Source organism: Drosophila hydei, unplaced genomic scaffold (genome assembly GCF_003285905.1).
Source record: "Drosophila hydei strain 15085-1641.00,03,60 unplaced genomic scaffold, DhydRS2 tig00008116-arrow-pilon, whole genome shotgun sequence".
Taxonomy (NCBI): Eukaryota; Metazoa; Arthropoda; class Insecta; order Diptera; family Drosophilidae; genus Drosophila; species Drosophila hydei.
In genome coordinates, this window is record NW_022045829.1 from 2,222,978 (window position 1) to 2,239,116 (window position 16,139).

Here is a 16,139-nt window from a genome sequence, read left to right on the forward strand (position 1 = left end):
TAGAGTCCACCAGAGAGCGCTCAGAAGGCGTAGGCAACTGCTGGGATCGTAAAAAATTTACCGCTGTTCTATAAGTGAGTGAAACTAAAGTACTCACGCGTGTAGAAGTTTGCCAGTACAGTTAGTTTGTGCACATTTATTGTCGTATGGCTGAGAATTCTAGTTACGAGTAGGTGTAGACTAAGCGCGACGACTTAGTCTCCGCTCGGTCGTTTTGTTGATCAGATATGTTCTTGGGCTTTGGTTTCGTTTAAACTTTCAAAAGAAATGCCGTTTCGAGCTATTTTAAAATAATATTTTATTAATTTATGTTTTTCCTTAATTGTTTGTAAATAACCTAAGCATGCGGGAAGCTGGACTATTTTCGATAATTTGTTGACATGTCTAGCCTTACAGCGCCTTTGCTTCAAACTTCGACAATAGGTCATCGACAAAACAGGTTTGAATATAACTAAATTTTGTAGGTAAACTTGTAATTGAACTAAATACATACAATCAAAAGCCCTTTAACAGCAGGAAACTCAGTTACTCATGGCATCCATAAGCGATTCAAGCAGCGATTCGGAGATCTTTCTACACGCCGTAGTAGCAGCAGCAGGAGCAACAGCAGAACGGATAGCTGGCTTGACGGCACTCAATGAACATAGAATCTCACAGCCCGTGAATCCTGGCCCTGGCTCCCTCACGCCGGATTTCGGTGACCTAAATGAGCCAATGTCTGAACAGGTGGTGCAGGAGCCCGACAACTGTAGCTGCACACTGACACTGCAAACACTCACAGATTATACACAGATCGGGAGTGATCAAGTTTCACAGCCTGATTTCGTTACGCCGTATATCGATAATCTAATTGATCCACTATTCGAGCGGGTGGTGCCGACGCACAGCCTTTGCGACTCGAGTTGCGCGCTGACACTGCACACATGCGATTACACAGAGATAACGAGTGGTGAAAGCATTTTAGAACTCGTGACACCTGACTCTACGCCGTATATTGACAATCAAGTTGAGCCCGTGTTCGAGCAGGTGGTGCAGGAGCACAGCAACTGCGGTTCTGGGTGCTCAATGAAACTGCGAACCCTCCACTCTGAGGAGATCGCGAGCGATGAAGCCGACTATGCTACGCCGTATACTGATAATGCAGATGAGCCTGTGTTCGAGCAGGTGGTGCAAGAGCACATGAACTGCGATTCTGGTTGTTCACTGAGACTGCGAAGACTCAACTCTGACGAGATCGAAAGTGACCAGAACGTCTCGCGTCCCCTGACCCCTAACTTCGCTAAGCTGCATATTGAGCCAGTGGTTGAGCAGTTCCAGGAGCACAGACCGCGAACCCGCAGTTACACGGACATCGTGGGACGTCGGGCAATCCACACGCCCAAGCCCAAGGGCGTTCACAAGACACCGAAATCGGCGAAAGCAAAGCGAACAACCAAAACTCCAAAGACACCAAAAACCACCAAGAACAGCCTGAAAATGTAGGATAGTGTAATTTAGTGAATCGCGCACTCTAATGATCGCTTTACCCCCTCCTCATCACACAGAGGCCATCGCTGCGGAACGCCCAAGAGAGCATCACCTCAGAACGTGCGCAAGAAACGGCAACTCGTAGCCATGATGACGCGTCCCGTGATGAAGAGGCGTCCGCTCTATACGCGCAAGAGCCCTAGGCTGGCCGCGAAGCGAAAAACGTGAGTTAGCTGAGCTCGAAGTGTGTGCAGATCGTCTGTAAATACCTTGACTTATCCACAGTGAGGATCAGACTAATGATGGGGCATCACCTCCGAAACGCGGCCGGTACGAGCAACAGGTAGACAAAAAAAAACAATCGGATGACGTCACATCAGGCGACATTCAGATGGAGACGCCACAACTTGTGGACCTAGCCGAGTTGCCGGCTGCTGCTGAAATCTGTGGAGAGAAGTCGCGCAAATCTTTAACTGTAGCCACAGCTGCACCTGTACCTAGACCTTCACATACACCTTCACAAATAGTTACACCTACTCCTACACCTGCATCTGCACTTGCGGCTGCACCTTCATCTTCACACCCATTTGCACCTGCAGCTGCGCCTTCATTTTCACACACAGTTACACCTGCAGCTGCACCTTCACCTTTACCTTCACACACATTTACACCTGCAGCACCTTCACCTTCACCCTTACCTTCACACACATTTACACCTGCAGCTGCACCTTCACCTTCACACACAGTTACACCTTTAACTGCACCTGCAGCTGCATCTTCACATATACTCTCAAATACACCTCCACAAACATTTTCAAATGCACACACACCTGCACCTTCACTGAGAATTTTCAATAGACTTTCAAATACACTCTCAAATAAACTCTCAAATAAACTCTCAAAAAAACTCTCAAATACCCTATCAAATACACCTTTACGTAAAAACTCAAGTACACCTTCACATACATCTACACCGGCTCCTGCAGTACACGAACAGAACTCGGAGGCTGAAACTATCGCTCAGATTAAGCTTGAGGCAGAGCCAGCCGAACAGTGTGCAAGTCCCATAGCCAAGCCAGAGAGTGCTAGCAGCCTATCGGACACTAGTCGGCTGTCGATGATCAATGAGAATGACGATTCCGATGTGAGTACTCTGAAACCTGAGCAGGCACTGCACGTGGACGACTATGAACTACAATTGGATGACAGTAGCGTCGGGGGAGACGAGGACGATGATAATGATATCGATATCGATATCGAATCTGAGGGGCAGTTATCGTCCGATATACCTAATTTGGAGGAAGAGCTGCAGCGCAGGCTGCACCAACACTCAGATGAGCCGAGGCCAAAAGAGAGCCATAAGAGCGGATGTACTCTGATGTGACAAATGTTAATATATATATTGTAAAAGTCGGGTTTATATTTGAAATATTTTTCGGTAAGCTAATTAAATAAAAATTCATATTAGCGATACTATGGCTGATTATTATACAAATATATACATACATATCTGAATGCCAGACTCTAAGAGCCATATTGAAAAAAGAGCAACGTTGTTTCCCAAGCCACACAAACATACACTCACTCATGTGTAGAGTTTTGCCTATGGCAGCAACAATAGAATAGATTCCACAAAAGAATACGAAGAGTGCAACTGCGATTACAAAGTTGAGTAGAATGCTCTTGCTGTCGAAAAAGTACTGAACTAAGAGAACAGCGAACAGCGAAGAGCGCAGCTTGGATCGAAGAGTGAATGTTAAACTGAGCGCAATTCTAAACGCTGAGCGCGTACATTCCTGCGCACATATACACAAGAGCATAGTTATGTACGTTTGTGTTAATGTGCCAAGGTTTGCAGCTTTAATATTTCATTTCAGGATTGATTGACTCTGCTACAGCAACTAGCCAAACAGCTGGTTCTACTCTTAGCCTAATTCAATGTCCTATTCTTGTTGACTATTCACCTATTTATATCGTCTGAAAAATTCATATTTTGACTGAGTTTTTCCCCAAGAAATGATTGAATGTAACCGACAGACAGTCGCAGCTGCGACGACAAAACTTTTGGGTAAAAAACGAAAAGCGGAAAACTTGAGTTTGCGAAAATTTTTTACTGACGCACGTAAAACTGCAAAAGTGAGCGCCCAAAAACGGAAACACGCCCACACGCAGGCAATGACAAACTATGTGTCGGGCAGCTCAAGGTGTGCCCTCATCGCCCAACCCACGCTCCCTTCGCTTTTCATCAACATTGTTGTTGTCGTCGCTGCCCACGTAAGTTTTTAGAGGCTTAATTAAATGCATAAACTTCTAAGCATAAACACAGTTGCCCTCACCTCTCACTCTTGCCGTCTCACTCTGGCCCTCTCTCTCTCGCCCGCTCACTCTCGGCGTCTCACTCTCGCCCTCTCATTTTCTCACTCTCTTTCGCTCCGCATTTTCTATCAGCTCGTTTCGCCCATATCGAAGCCCCATGGAGCGCCTTTTTTGAGTTTCACGTATAAATTTGAAGCGTTTTACATTGTTTACGTACTTTGTCATAGTCATGTGTGTGTGTCTGTGTGTGTGTGTATCTTGTTGCTAGCTTTTTGGTAAAGTTCTTAGCTAAAGTGTTGCAATTATATTGATTGAATTTTGCGGTGCTTCCTTTTGGCAACTATGAAATGCTGTGCGACACACACAGAGTTAATATTACGTATACGCCCACGTGGTGACGCGCCAATTGCGCACAGCAGGTGGGCGTGGCACTTGCTGTGTTAAGCAACCAGCTTTGAGCACTTAACACCTTTACCACAAACGCATTTTCACCTGGCATTAACATTTCTTTATGGCATCGGCAAACGTTTGCGACTTTTTGGTTAATTAGTGGATGCAATATGAAAAATGTATAAGTATATATATATATGTATATATATGTCTGTGTATTTATATATAGAACATAAATGCGTTTAAGTCTATTAAAATTACAGCTGCCTGTGATGAATTAAAATGTCAGTGAAGCAATTTCCGTAGTTCTCTTGAGTTAAATTTATGCCGTTTTGTTAAGTAAATAAAGCAATAAATAAAATAATATTAATAAAAGAGTCCGTTGCTTCGACAAAATAAGGCCAATGTGTATTCAATGAAATGAATGAAGTTTGGCTTAATTAAAGAGATTATCTTTTATCTTTGAAACAAGACATTTTGTTAGAATCTTTGGAGCTTTTGAGAGTTTCCAAGAGTTTTTAGAGCAAAGTTTACAAGCAAATTGGGATTAACTCCAGTCAACTTATATAGAAAAGTTTTGTATAGTGCAGATTTCAGTTTGGAATTTCTAGATAGCTTAAATATAGATATAAAATATAGTATTTCTAATATTTGTAACTACTTTTAGTTAAAGTCATTATATATTATTATATTTTACTTTAAATATTTTTATTTTTAAAAATTTTAAAATACATTTTATATTTTTTAGAATATTTTTAATACTTTTAAAAATATTTTAGTATTTTTTAAAATATTTTGAATATTTTTTTTTTAGTTTTTTTTAACTATGAAAGTCCCAGAAGTTTCTTATGTATTAATTTATTTTCTATAATTTCGATATTCTGCGCTAGAGAAATAATTAACATTCGTGATACTCTGAGAGTCAAATAAATTAATTTCTATACACTTTTTATATTTCACTCAATATTTTATCCTTTGGCCATTTTGTTGCAGTTGTTTTTATATGTAATTTTTTGTTATTTTTTCTGCTTGTTTTTATTTTACGTTAGTTGAAATCTATTTGAAATGCAACTTTGTGCGCCAAGGCATAAATCTTTGGCACAAATGGCAAAACAGCAGCCAAAGAGAGAAAGAGAGAGGGAGAGGGAGAACGAAAAGGGCACTGCGAAAGTGTGTGAGGGAGAGCGAGATGGAGAGAGAGTCAGTGCTGGGAGGCAGCAAAGCGTAGCTGCGAAACGGCAGCAGCATATGTTGTGCTTTTCTATATATTGTCGCAACATCAGTCAGGATTAGTTGTAGAACTTTACCATTGCTAGACTAGACCCGGTTTCTAGTCCTTCCTCCCACCACCTAGTACTTGCAAGTCATTCTCATCTTGTTTGCCATGCTGTAACCGTCTCGCTGCGTGCTTCTAACATGGCAGCAGTTGCCCTAACGATTGTTGCCTCGGTCCTCGTCTCCTTCCGACTCCTGCCAGCAGATGGCGCTCTTCAGTGGCTTCTGCTTCTTCGTACCTCTGCTGGCTGTTGTTAGCCTTGTCCTTGTTGTCTTGTCAGTTGAAGTTTTGTTGTTGTTGTTCTTACTTGGTTTTCTGTTTGTGTTTGTGTGCCCGCCTTCACTGCATGAAAAGTTGCAGGCATTTTCTTTGCCCTTATTGCTCTAGTTCTTGATGTTGTTGTTGTTGTTGTCGCTGTCTTTTGTTTTGTTGTCGCACTTCACGTATATATGCTTAAGGCCATGGAAATTAGTTGCATATAAATTCCACAAAAAATTCTTACACAAATTTTGAAATGGCAAACGTGTCGCGACTTCAGCTCAACTATTTAAGCTCTCTAGTCAAGTGTAAATTATGCCTATTTTCCGCTGGAATGCCTAAGGACAATGCCATTGTGAGTGGGTATTATAAGAGTTTGGTTCTATTATTTAATCTATCGTGGTAGCTAGGTTGAGCGTTGCTGTAATATGCACACATACACATACAAATACACATCTCTTACTCTTTAGTTAAAGTAAGAGAAATGAGAAATAAAATCATATAAATCATAGTTTCATAGTAATGAGTAGAAGAGAAAACAATAGCACAACAGAATCCACAATTAGGCACGCATCTCGGATCTAAGAATTGAGTGCGATTCTAATTGCAGAGCGCGTGGTTTCTTGCTCACATACATTTATACACTTGTATAGCAAGGTGTGCATGTATTAGTGTGCTAAAGTATCGCTCTCTACAGTTTACAATCCACAATTGAATTTACGTAAGTCTGTATTCAGTTAATCCTTAAATTCGTCCTATTTTAATACCATTTTCAAAAGGGAACAAATCTTTTTAGTTAATAATAAATACATATCCCTATATATAATTATTTGTTACGAACACTGTTAATTTTTTCGTTTATGTGATAATATTGATTTTAATTCATTTTGTTTTCAAAGCCCTTTTATTTCAATAGATTAAAGAGAAAGTTCTCTAAAAGTCTTGTATATTTTTTTTTTTTTTTTTTTTTTTTTTTTTTTCGTTTTTATTTCTTTATTTTGTTGCAGCTTATTGTCTTAGACTCTATAGCGCATTTAGCTCTAAACCTTAACTAATGGGAGGGCAGATATGCCAATTATTCTGCACTTGTAGCTACTATCTTAATTAGTTCTAATATTGTCTAGAGGATGCAATCTCTTCAGTCTTCGCCTATTGTTGTTTATAGCCAGGTTGCTTGCGAGATGGTTAGGATGCGCTGCAAGTCTGTCCGCGTATCTTGAACTGTGTCGCCCAATGAGTTCAGCAACTGTGGGAATTGCTAAATCCCTATGTAAGACTGAGTTTCTTACAAACCAGCTGGCTCCAGTCCATCTGCGTAGTGCTTTATTCTGCAGGGTCTGAATTTTGTTCCTTGTAGTCTTCGCCGAGGAGCCCCATAGAGAGATACCATATACGAAGGTTGGGACAACTATTGCCTTGTAGATGGCGGCCTTGCTGCTGTAAGACAACTTGCTTGAAGCTCTCAGCATCCAGTCGAGGGTTTTTAGCTTGCTTTTGCATTTTGAGGTTACTTGACTTATGTGCGCTTTAAAAGTCAGCCTTCTGTCAAGAGTGATACCAAGGTACTTTACTTTTGAGGCTTTGGGAATAGTGGGCCCCAATGCAACGCTTGGGCAATCTCCTCTTCTAGTGGCGAAGGTAGTATGTACAGACTTTTGTGCATTAATGGTGATACACCACCGTTTTGCCCAGCGTCCGAAAGAGTCCAGATATTTTTGTAGTGAGTCTGAAGCTTCTTGCGCAGATACGTGACGTGATAAGATGGCGGTGTCATCTGCATAGGTCGCTATGAGTACTGCATCTGTACTTCCTATATTTGGCTCGGGAGTTGGCATATCTCCTGTGAATAAAGTATAAAGTGTTGGGCCTAGAACACTACCCTGTGGTACTCCAGCCATAATTGGTCTAGTCAAGGATACTGTTTGCCCCCTTGACACTTGGAAGGTTCTTCCAATAAGGTATGAGGATAGCAACGCGAAAAATGGGGCTGGAAGGGTGGTCCTCACTTTCTGCAGCAGTCCCAGGTGCCAAACTCGATCAAACGCCTGTTTGATGTCTAAAAAGACGGCAGAGCAGTACATCTTTTCTTCAAAGGCTCCAAGGATATGGTGCACAACTCTGTGAACCTGTTCCGGTGTTCCATGCTGTCTCCTGAAGCCAAACTGATGGTTTGGAATGGCCTCCTGGCGTCCCAGATGTGTCAGTACTCGTTCCAGAAATATTCTTTCGAATATTTTGGAGAGTACTGGCAACAGGCTAATTGGTCTGTACGACTCAATTTCTCCCACGGGTTTGCCAGGCTTAGGAATCATCACAATCACGGCGCGCTTCCAGCAGGCTGGAAAGTGCCGGATGCGGAGCATGGCGTTGTACACCATAGTTATGTAGTCTATGGTGGAGTCAGGCAGTGCTCTAAGGACTCTGCCGTTTATTAGATCATATCCAGGGGATTTTTTTGCCTTCACTCTTCTGATGTGTTCAAGAACCTCTTCTTTTGTACATCCAGTTATCTGGTCTTCAGCTGGGAGGGGCGAGAGAACGATGTCTTCTGTTGCTTCGATTTCTGAGGCCTCTGCGGTAATCACCGGCGTGAATTGGTCTTGAAGGTGGTTTGCAAAAGCCTCAGCTTGAGCTTCGTCTCCAATGTGCCAGGAACCAGAAATGCTCCGAATGGGATGACGTCGTATTGGCTGCCGTTTGAGCTTTCTTGTAAATTTCCATAATTGAAACTCTGCGTCAGTGGGCGATTCAGCTCGTACCAGCGCATCGCTGATACACCTCTTTTGAAGCAGGGCGAGAGCAGCTTTAAGATGCCTCGTGGCTTCGTTGTACATGGATTTGGCATCAGGCGTGCGTAATCTTAACCAGCGTCTCCTGGCCCATCTTTTGTGTATTAGTAGGTGTTGGGCCTCCAAGGTGAGGGGGATGTTGTACGGAGACTGTTGTCTTGTTTGGCAAGATGGTGGGGCGGCTTGGTGCGCAGCTTTGACTATTTCTTCCTGCAGTTTGTTTGCTGCGTAGTCCACGTCTTCAGGAGTGTTAAGTTCCATTTCTATGTGCAAAGAGTAATGGAGCTCGCGCCTAAAGACTCCTAAATCTGATCCTGCTGGCAGTAGTTGTTTCCTAATGGGCAAGGGCTGTGGCTGCGCGTGGATTGTGACTATTAGTGGCAGGTGGTCAGAGGATAGGTCCAAGGATTCTTCAATGGTCAATTGCCGGTCACAGATGCCTTTGTAGACAGCGAAGTCGATTGCCGAGGGCCTGTGTCCATTAATTGGGTAACGGGTGGGGGCTCCAGTCGCCAATATGCTGAATTGTAAGTTTTGAATCGCCTCAAATATGACTTCTCCGCGACGATTCGCACTATTGCTTCCCCAAAATGGGTGCCATCCATTCCAGTCGCCGCCGATGAGGGTCTTATTCAACCTTTGGCCTAGAACCTGTTCCATGTGATGATCACACAGACCAGTGTTTGGCGGAAGATAAATTGACGCAACTTCGATCGCTCCAATAGACGTAGGCAGGGTGATGGCTGAGACCTGCATTGTTGCGTTGCAAATTGGCAGTAAAGGTGTATGCGGTATTGTTGCTCGTATGAGGATTGAGGATCCACCAAAGCAGTTTGCTCCTTCACCATGAGCCTGATAGTGTTCGTATCCGAAAATTTGTGTAGTGGGGCACTCATGAGTTTCTGTTATTAACATTATATCTATGTTTTCTTGTGAGAGAAACGCAGCCAGTTCCTGAGTCTTGTTTCTCAGGCCATTGGCGTTCCAGATACCCACACGTAAAGCCATTATTTGTAGGCAAGCTTGGTTATGATGGCCATTAAACTGTTTAGCATGGTTGCTTGTTGGGATTGTACTTCTCGCATCGCTTTGAGCTCGGCATTAATTGCGTCAAACTGACGTTGTTGTTGCTGAAGCATTTCAGTGAACAAAGTGTCACTTGTGGTATTCTTATTTGACGGTCCACCTCTAGCGGCCTGTGCGTAAGAAACACCACTAATAGGCGTTGCAAAGCTCGTGGCTTGGGTAATGCTCCGGGGCCTTGTAATTTCGGAAGCAGTACTCGGACCCGTAGACGGTGTTTGTGTGGGACTCCTTTTTTGTGCTGGGGATTGCAATTTGCGCAACCGCTTGTATACTTGGCAGCCCTTATAGTTGGCTGGGTGCTGTAACTCACAGTGCACACAAGTTGGTGCCTGGTCCTTTTCGCGGGTGCAGTCTTTGGATGCGTGTTTCCCGGCGCAACGCACACATCTGGGAGCTTTGTGGCAGTAGCGTTGTGTGTGTCCAAATTCTTGACAGCGATGGCATTGTGTCAGGTCGTTGTATCTTCTTGGCAGTTCCACTGTGCAGCGTTGCCTGCAGACAACTCGAATGTCCAAAATTTCTTTGTTGTTGGGGGCCTGAGCCACGTCAACAAAAAATATATTTAGCGGTGTTTTGTCCATACGGCTCAGTGGGTTGTGCACATTTGTAATTGTGTGGCCTTTGGTTTCCAATTCCTTTTTAATTAGTGTTGTATCAGTGCTGGAGTGAAGCCCTTTGAACACGACTCTATATGGTTTGTCCTCCTTAAGCTGGTAGCAGTGGAACTCCAATTCCAGCTTAGTAAAGTGGTCTATAACTCTGCGATAGTCCTCACTGCATTGGGTTAATACACCTATGTTATTCTTCTTTGGCTTAATTACGTATGATTTAGCATCAATTACTTTATCTATTATCTGTTGAAGTAGGGCCACAGACTTGATGTTTGGACACCATATGGGGGGCGGACGAGGTTTCGGAGTAGTTTGCTGGTCGGTCAATACTGGGGCTTCTGGAGCTACAGGTGATTCGCTGTAGTCTTCATCTTCTTCTACGAGCAGTGAAAATCGATTTTCTGATATTAATGCTGCATTGCTGGTGCTTGGTTCGTCGAAGATGAGCCTTTTCTTGATGGTTTTTGGTGAATTTGGCTGTTTACGTTTCGTGTTTTTGTTGTTAGTGATGCCTTGCACGGAGGCGATATCTATTTTTGAGTTTATTGGCATGATGGAGGCTTGCCTATTTGCCATCACAACGTTAAGCTGGGCTTGCATTTCTGCATTTACCTTTACAGCTGTAGCGAGGTTATTGACATTAGATGTCATCGCGGATTGTGCTTTTGAGTGCAGGCGCACTCGCGCCAAGCGACGAAATTTCGTAAATTGCAATTAAAGCAATTGAGTTACGCGGAAGCAAGCGATAAGAAAACGCTGCGTGTGCGGTTTTTGTTGCTGTTGCGTTGAAGAATGCACCGCAAAGTTCTATTTTTAGAACTCTGCAGCAGTAGAGCTTAAGCGAAGGCTGTTCGAATTCACGTCTTTACAGGTCGAACGACTGATCGCGATTGATTGTATATTTTATTCAACAAATTTTAATTAATTTTGCGCATGCAGCCAACTGTTTAGCTAAACATTTTTTGTTTTGTGCATTGAACAATTTTGTTTATTTTTATGTTTCATAGACTTTTTGCTTGCTTTTTATTTAGCCAAGAATGTGTTGCGGATATTTATTTATTAAATGCTGACAGCCACAAACGTTCGACTAATTAAGTTTTTTAATTAGGCGTAAAACGTGATTTGGCTAGTTAAGCAAATTAGTTATATTCATTGCGAATATACATATACGTATATATATACGTATATGTATATATATATATGGAATAATGTCTGTATTAGTGAGTGCATAAATTAACTCAATCAAAACTATTTAATTTCAATTGTATTTAACCAATAAAAACAAGTCTTTATTGCCGCTCATTAGTGGGCTTTGATTAATGGCCAATTGGCTATGGCTGTTGATTAATCGATCTCAATGGCATCTTTAGCAAAAACGAAATCTTTAAAATGTAGTCTAAAGCAAGACGTTGAGGGGAAATTGGCATAAGGCAGAATTTTTTAGTTAAGTTTTTTAACAGTAGTAGAGTACTAGAGTAGTAGTAGAGTAGTATTACAGTAGTAGTAGAGTAGAGGTAGAGTAGTAGTAGAGTAGTATTACAGTAGTAGTAGAGTAGTAGTAGAGTAGTATTACAGTAGTACTAGAGTAAAGGTAGAGTAGTAGTAGAGTAGTATTACAGTAGTAGTAGAGTAGTAGTAGAGTAGTATTACAGTAGTATTACAGTGGTAGTAGAGTAGTATTAGAGTAGTATTACAGTAGTAGTAGAGTAGTAGTACTGTAGTAGTAGAGAGACTAGAGTTGAGTAGAATCGACTAGAGTAGACACAAGAGAACTGGAGAAGATTAGAGTAGACTAGAGTAGACTTAAGAGAACAGGAGTAGACTAAAGTAGACTCATGAGAACAGGAGAACAGGAGTAGACTCATGAGAACAGGAGTAGACTAGAGTGAACTAGAGTAGACTAGAGTTCGACAAGGTCACTCTTACTTGCTTGTATATAAAAAAGGTGTATTGGAGAAAGAGGGAAAGGAGCTTATAATATTGAAACGGGATGACTCATGCTCTGTGAGCATATTTAAGCATATGGATAAATCAAATTCTAAAAGATGTTTCAAGCAGCAGTCTCCCGTAGCTAAGCAATCTAATAATTTTGCATTAAATTAATAACAAATATTTCTCTGTTATCCTAGGATCATTCTATCATAAAACAATTTTTAGTAAATTCAGTTTTAGCTCTCACAACGATTTTGTGTATTTGTCAAAATCAGTTAATAGCCTATAATGGTTTTCGTTCTGAAATAAAACATGAATATAAAGAAAACATTGTGTGATTTGAAATTCAAACAAAGTTATTCAGGCGCAGAGTCAGTCGTCCGAGCTGCAGAAGTTTTCGCATCAGAAATGCAAATAAAACGTATCAAATTCCGGCTGACAGCTAATTTGTCAATGCAAACGAAATATTTATGAGTAAAACGAAATTTTTTATAAAACAAATAAATTTGTTTTATTTAATTTAGAATTTCAACTGTCGCCTGAAATTAACAATGCAACGCGGCGACCAGCAAAAAAGAAATAAATGAATATATATATTTTCTATATTATATATAGATAGAGATTGGGCTGTCAGCGTGGCTGACATGATGTGACTTTTGACCAAAAATCAACAAACAATTTTATAATTTGGCCAACAGCACACACACCACACACAGCCGCGTGCAAAATTTTGTCAATTTTCTAATTACAATTTTTGGCAATGAATTTTTCGTCATGTGGCTGACAGCTTTCAACTTTCCGGTTTCCAAGGAAAACAAAACAAACACAAGAGCAAAACAAAGGCAAAGAGAAACCAAAAATGAGCAAATGTTAATAATAATATTTGCAGCACACCTGAAAGCAGGCAGCATAATTTTTGCATTCAGTTTGCAGTTACCCGAAAGTGGGGGCGTTGCCAACGGGGGGCAGCGGAAAGGCAAACAATATGCCAGCATTCAGTTGCTGGACGCCATTGGAAATGCGTTAAACAAATAAATTAACGCTATTCGCTGCAAATCTGCAGCATATTTGGTTAATATAGAAAAAGCCTTTTTCGCATATGCAAATTTTAGCTGGCAAATTGTAAATTGGCCAGGCTAAGCCCTATATGTCTGTGTGTGTGTGTGCGTGTGTATCAACAATTTGCACAAAAGTCGGCAACGATTTTGTTTAATAAACTACTTAAATATTTACACAAACAATAATTGCCGTGTGCGAGTGAGATGAGCGATGAGCGCTAAGCGAATTGGCTGCGCGGCTTGAAGCGAATATGGAATACCCTTGCTGTGGACAGATATATATAGATGTATTTGGATAGATTATATGGATAGCTTTAGACGAGGAAAGCAGTTGTTAAGGCAGCATTCATTGGAATCAAATCAATTTAACTTTTGTGTTTAGGATAGAATTTAGGAGAGGAAGAGGGAGATTGAGAGAATGAAAGAGAGAGAACAAGAGTGAGATTGAGTGAGAGAATGCGAAAAAGGGTTTGGCAGAGAGAGGAGGAGAGAGAAGGAGGGATAGGTAGATGGAGAGAGAGAGACAGAGACATGGAGAAAGAAGGGAAGGAAACGAGCAGCGGGACAGTGGTAGAGAGACGAAAAGAAATAGGTAGAAAGAGAGAGAGAGAGAGAGGAAAAGTGCGAGAGAGACACAGATAGAGAGAGAGAGAGAGATAAATTGTTGCTGAGTGATAGAAATAGTGACAGATCTAACTCTTTCTGATTAAAGTGAAAGAAAAGAGAAGAAAGTAGCAGTCAGACAAAGAAAGAGATAGCCAAAGAAAGAGAGTGTAAGAAAGAGAGAGAGAGAGAGAGTAAACAACAGAGGGAGTCAGATGGAAAGACTTAATAAAAATTTATGAAAAAGAGCGAACTAGAGATGACGAGATATGCAGGCAAGACAGGTACGAAGTGAAAGATTGAGAGTTGTGGAACTGGAAGTAAGAAATAATGAGAGTGAGAGAAAGGTAAATGCGTATGCTACTTAAGCTTTACCTGCAATACATCTAAGGGTATTCATATACTCAACTCAGCCTGTTTTAATGCTAGGGTAAACATGCTTGGCATCTTATATATATCTAAACTTTGTAGCCTCAACAAATAATAAGTATTTATATTTAAATCCTTTACAGTCTTAAGATCAGTTCCATAAATCAGTTCAGTTCGCTGCTTCCATTCCTCACTTGGTTAGCTGTCATTATAAGACTTTAAGATTAATATTCTAGCTTAAATTTTATTTTATTTATTTTATTTTTTTTTTTAATTTTCAGTCTTGAACATATTTAAAATAAAATTAAAATATTTAAAGATCTTTCTTAATAAATATTTTGTTAATGATATGAAAAGGAATTCTCCCTCCTTTGCCTTATTGTCACATTCATTGCCACAAGTTGCGTGTAGCCCAAGTGGATTGTGCAATTTTGCGCTGTTGTCGATTGTTGCTCGAAGCTGGGAAACTGTTTGATATTTGCATAGGTCGCGTATTTTGTGATTCACGGCTTAGCAAATAGATTTTCAATGCGTGTGTGTGTGTGTGTGTGCGTGTGTGGAACAGTTCATTGTGTACCTCAGTAATTACATTGTATTTATTTGTGCTGTTTTCGATAGTTTCGCTGGCCGGGCGGGCCGTGGGGCATGCTGCAAGTGTGGCAACTGCTCGACTCAACCGTTTCCAGCATAATTATTGCAATTTATTTTGCTGCCAAAATCGGTGCAAACTATTTACACACACGGTTGTGTGTGTGTGTGTGTGTGTGTGTGTGCACGCGCTCTACAAATTGCATGAAGAGTTTACTTGTCGGTCGCACTTCATTATATAGTCGTATAACTATTTGACTCCCTGCCCCTGCCCCTTCCCAGACCCAGTGCCAGCCCAGCCAATCAATCAGGCGCAAAATGCAATATGCATGAAATGCATTTGTTGAGTTTGCAATTCGATTTGGCACAGGTTTTCCTTCCAACTGCGCCGCAATCTATATAATAACCCCAGGGTTTTGTGCATTTTGTGAATGTGTTAGAATTTATTGATTTAAGTCTTTAGCGCTCTAACTGCATGAAACAATTGCTAGCAATTTGTATAAATTGCGAATTTTCTTATAGTTCTCAAATGGCTTATGTACAGCGAGCTGAGTCAAACTAGCCTACTCTATCTGAGCATCTGCCTGCCTTGTGACTATGTTTGACAAGCCTTTGTATATCCTCAGCTGCTAATTTGAAATGGCTTTGAAGACGACTTTAATCTCACTGTGAGTATATTAAATATTATATATTAAATATTAGAGACTTGGGCTTTGGATTCTACAAACATCTTGATATCCTCATTACGCTCTGCAAATTGAGCTGAGAAAGTGCATATTGAGCCAGTGGATTAATTCATTTGCTGAGTTGATCAGAATTTGGAAGATCTCAAGATTCGATGCGGATTAGTTTTTTGACTGCACTTGAAGCTACTTTGAGCTGAGGTCCGGACCGGGCCCTGATCATTACGGCCTCTGGCCCTTGCCACAGCGAGCACGACTGTAGCTCTCTGTTGGCCAGTGACGGCTTGCCGAAGAGATGACATCAACAGCAGATGAGTAGTCCTTCACGGCTTCCTTGACCGCCTCCAGGAACTTGACTTGACTCGACAGTTCATTCAGCTTAGGGTTCACCTGAAGTTGCTAGTGTTGCTCAATAGAATCAAAGCTGTTCGTCTAATGCTAATGTTCTATATAGTTCAGGAATTATGTTTACTTTTTAAGCCGCTTAAGCCATTTGTTGCCTTTAGTTATCCACTTCAAATTAAAGTCAGATTTCTAGTATCCCTTCACAAATTTTCAAAGGGTATTTTGACTGCTTCTCAGCCTTTGCCTCGCTACCACTCGCCCAATTGCCGCTGATATTTATGCGTATTTGCAGGATATTTAATTAAAGGCCAACTGGCGGCATGGCCAAAAATCCTTTAAATAGCCTCAGCAGGAAACTTTAGAGTGTC

The 16,139-nt window shown here is 41.3% G+C and overlaps 1 protein-coding gene across 5 annotated transcripts; it reads left to right on the forward strand.

The window, feature by feature from the left end:
• Nucleotides 1–361: 361 nt before the first annotated feature.
• LOC111596194 (mucin-5AC-like) lies at nucleotides 362–2,900 on the forward strand. 5 transcript variants are annotated; one of them, XM_023310299.2, is made up of 4 exons: nucleotides 362–439; nucleotides 503–1,478; nucleotides 1,545–1,691; nucleotides 1,753–2,900. In XM_023310299.2, exons 2-4 carry the CDS (start codon nucleotides 532–534, stop codon nucleotides 2,849–2,851), a joined length of 2,193 nt encoding a protein of 730 aa, XP_023166067.2. In that variant the 5' UTR covers nucleotides 362–439; nucleotides 503–531; the 3' UTR covers nucleotides 2,852–2,900. The 5 variants fall into 5 exon arrangements, with proteins under 5 accessions (XP_023166067.2, XP_023166068.2, XP_023166072.2 ...); XM_023310300.2 differs by having other exon boundaries at nucleotides 379–460; nucleotides 514–1,478; XM_023310304.2 differs by having other exon boundaries at nucleotides 384–439; nucleotides 514–1,478.
• Nucleotides 2,901–16,139: the final 13,239 nt, after the last annotated feature.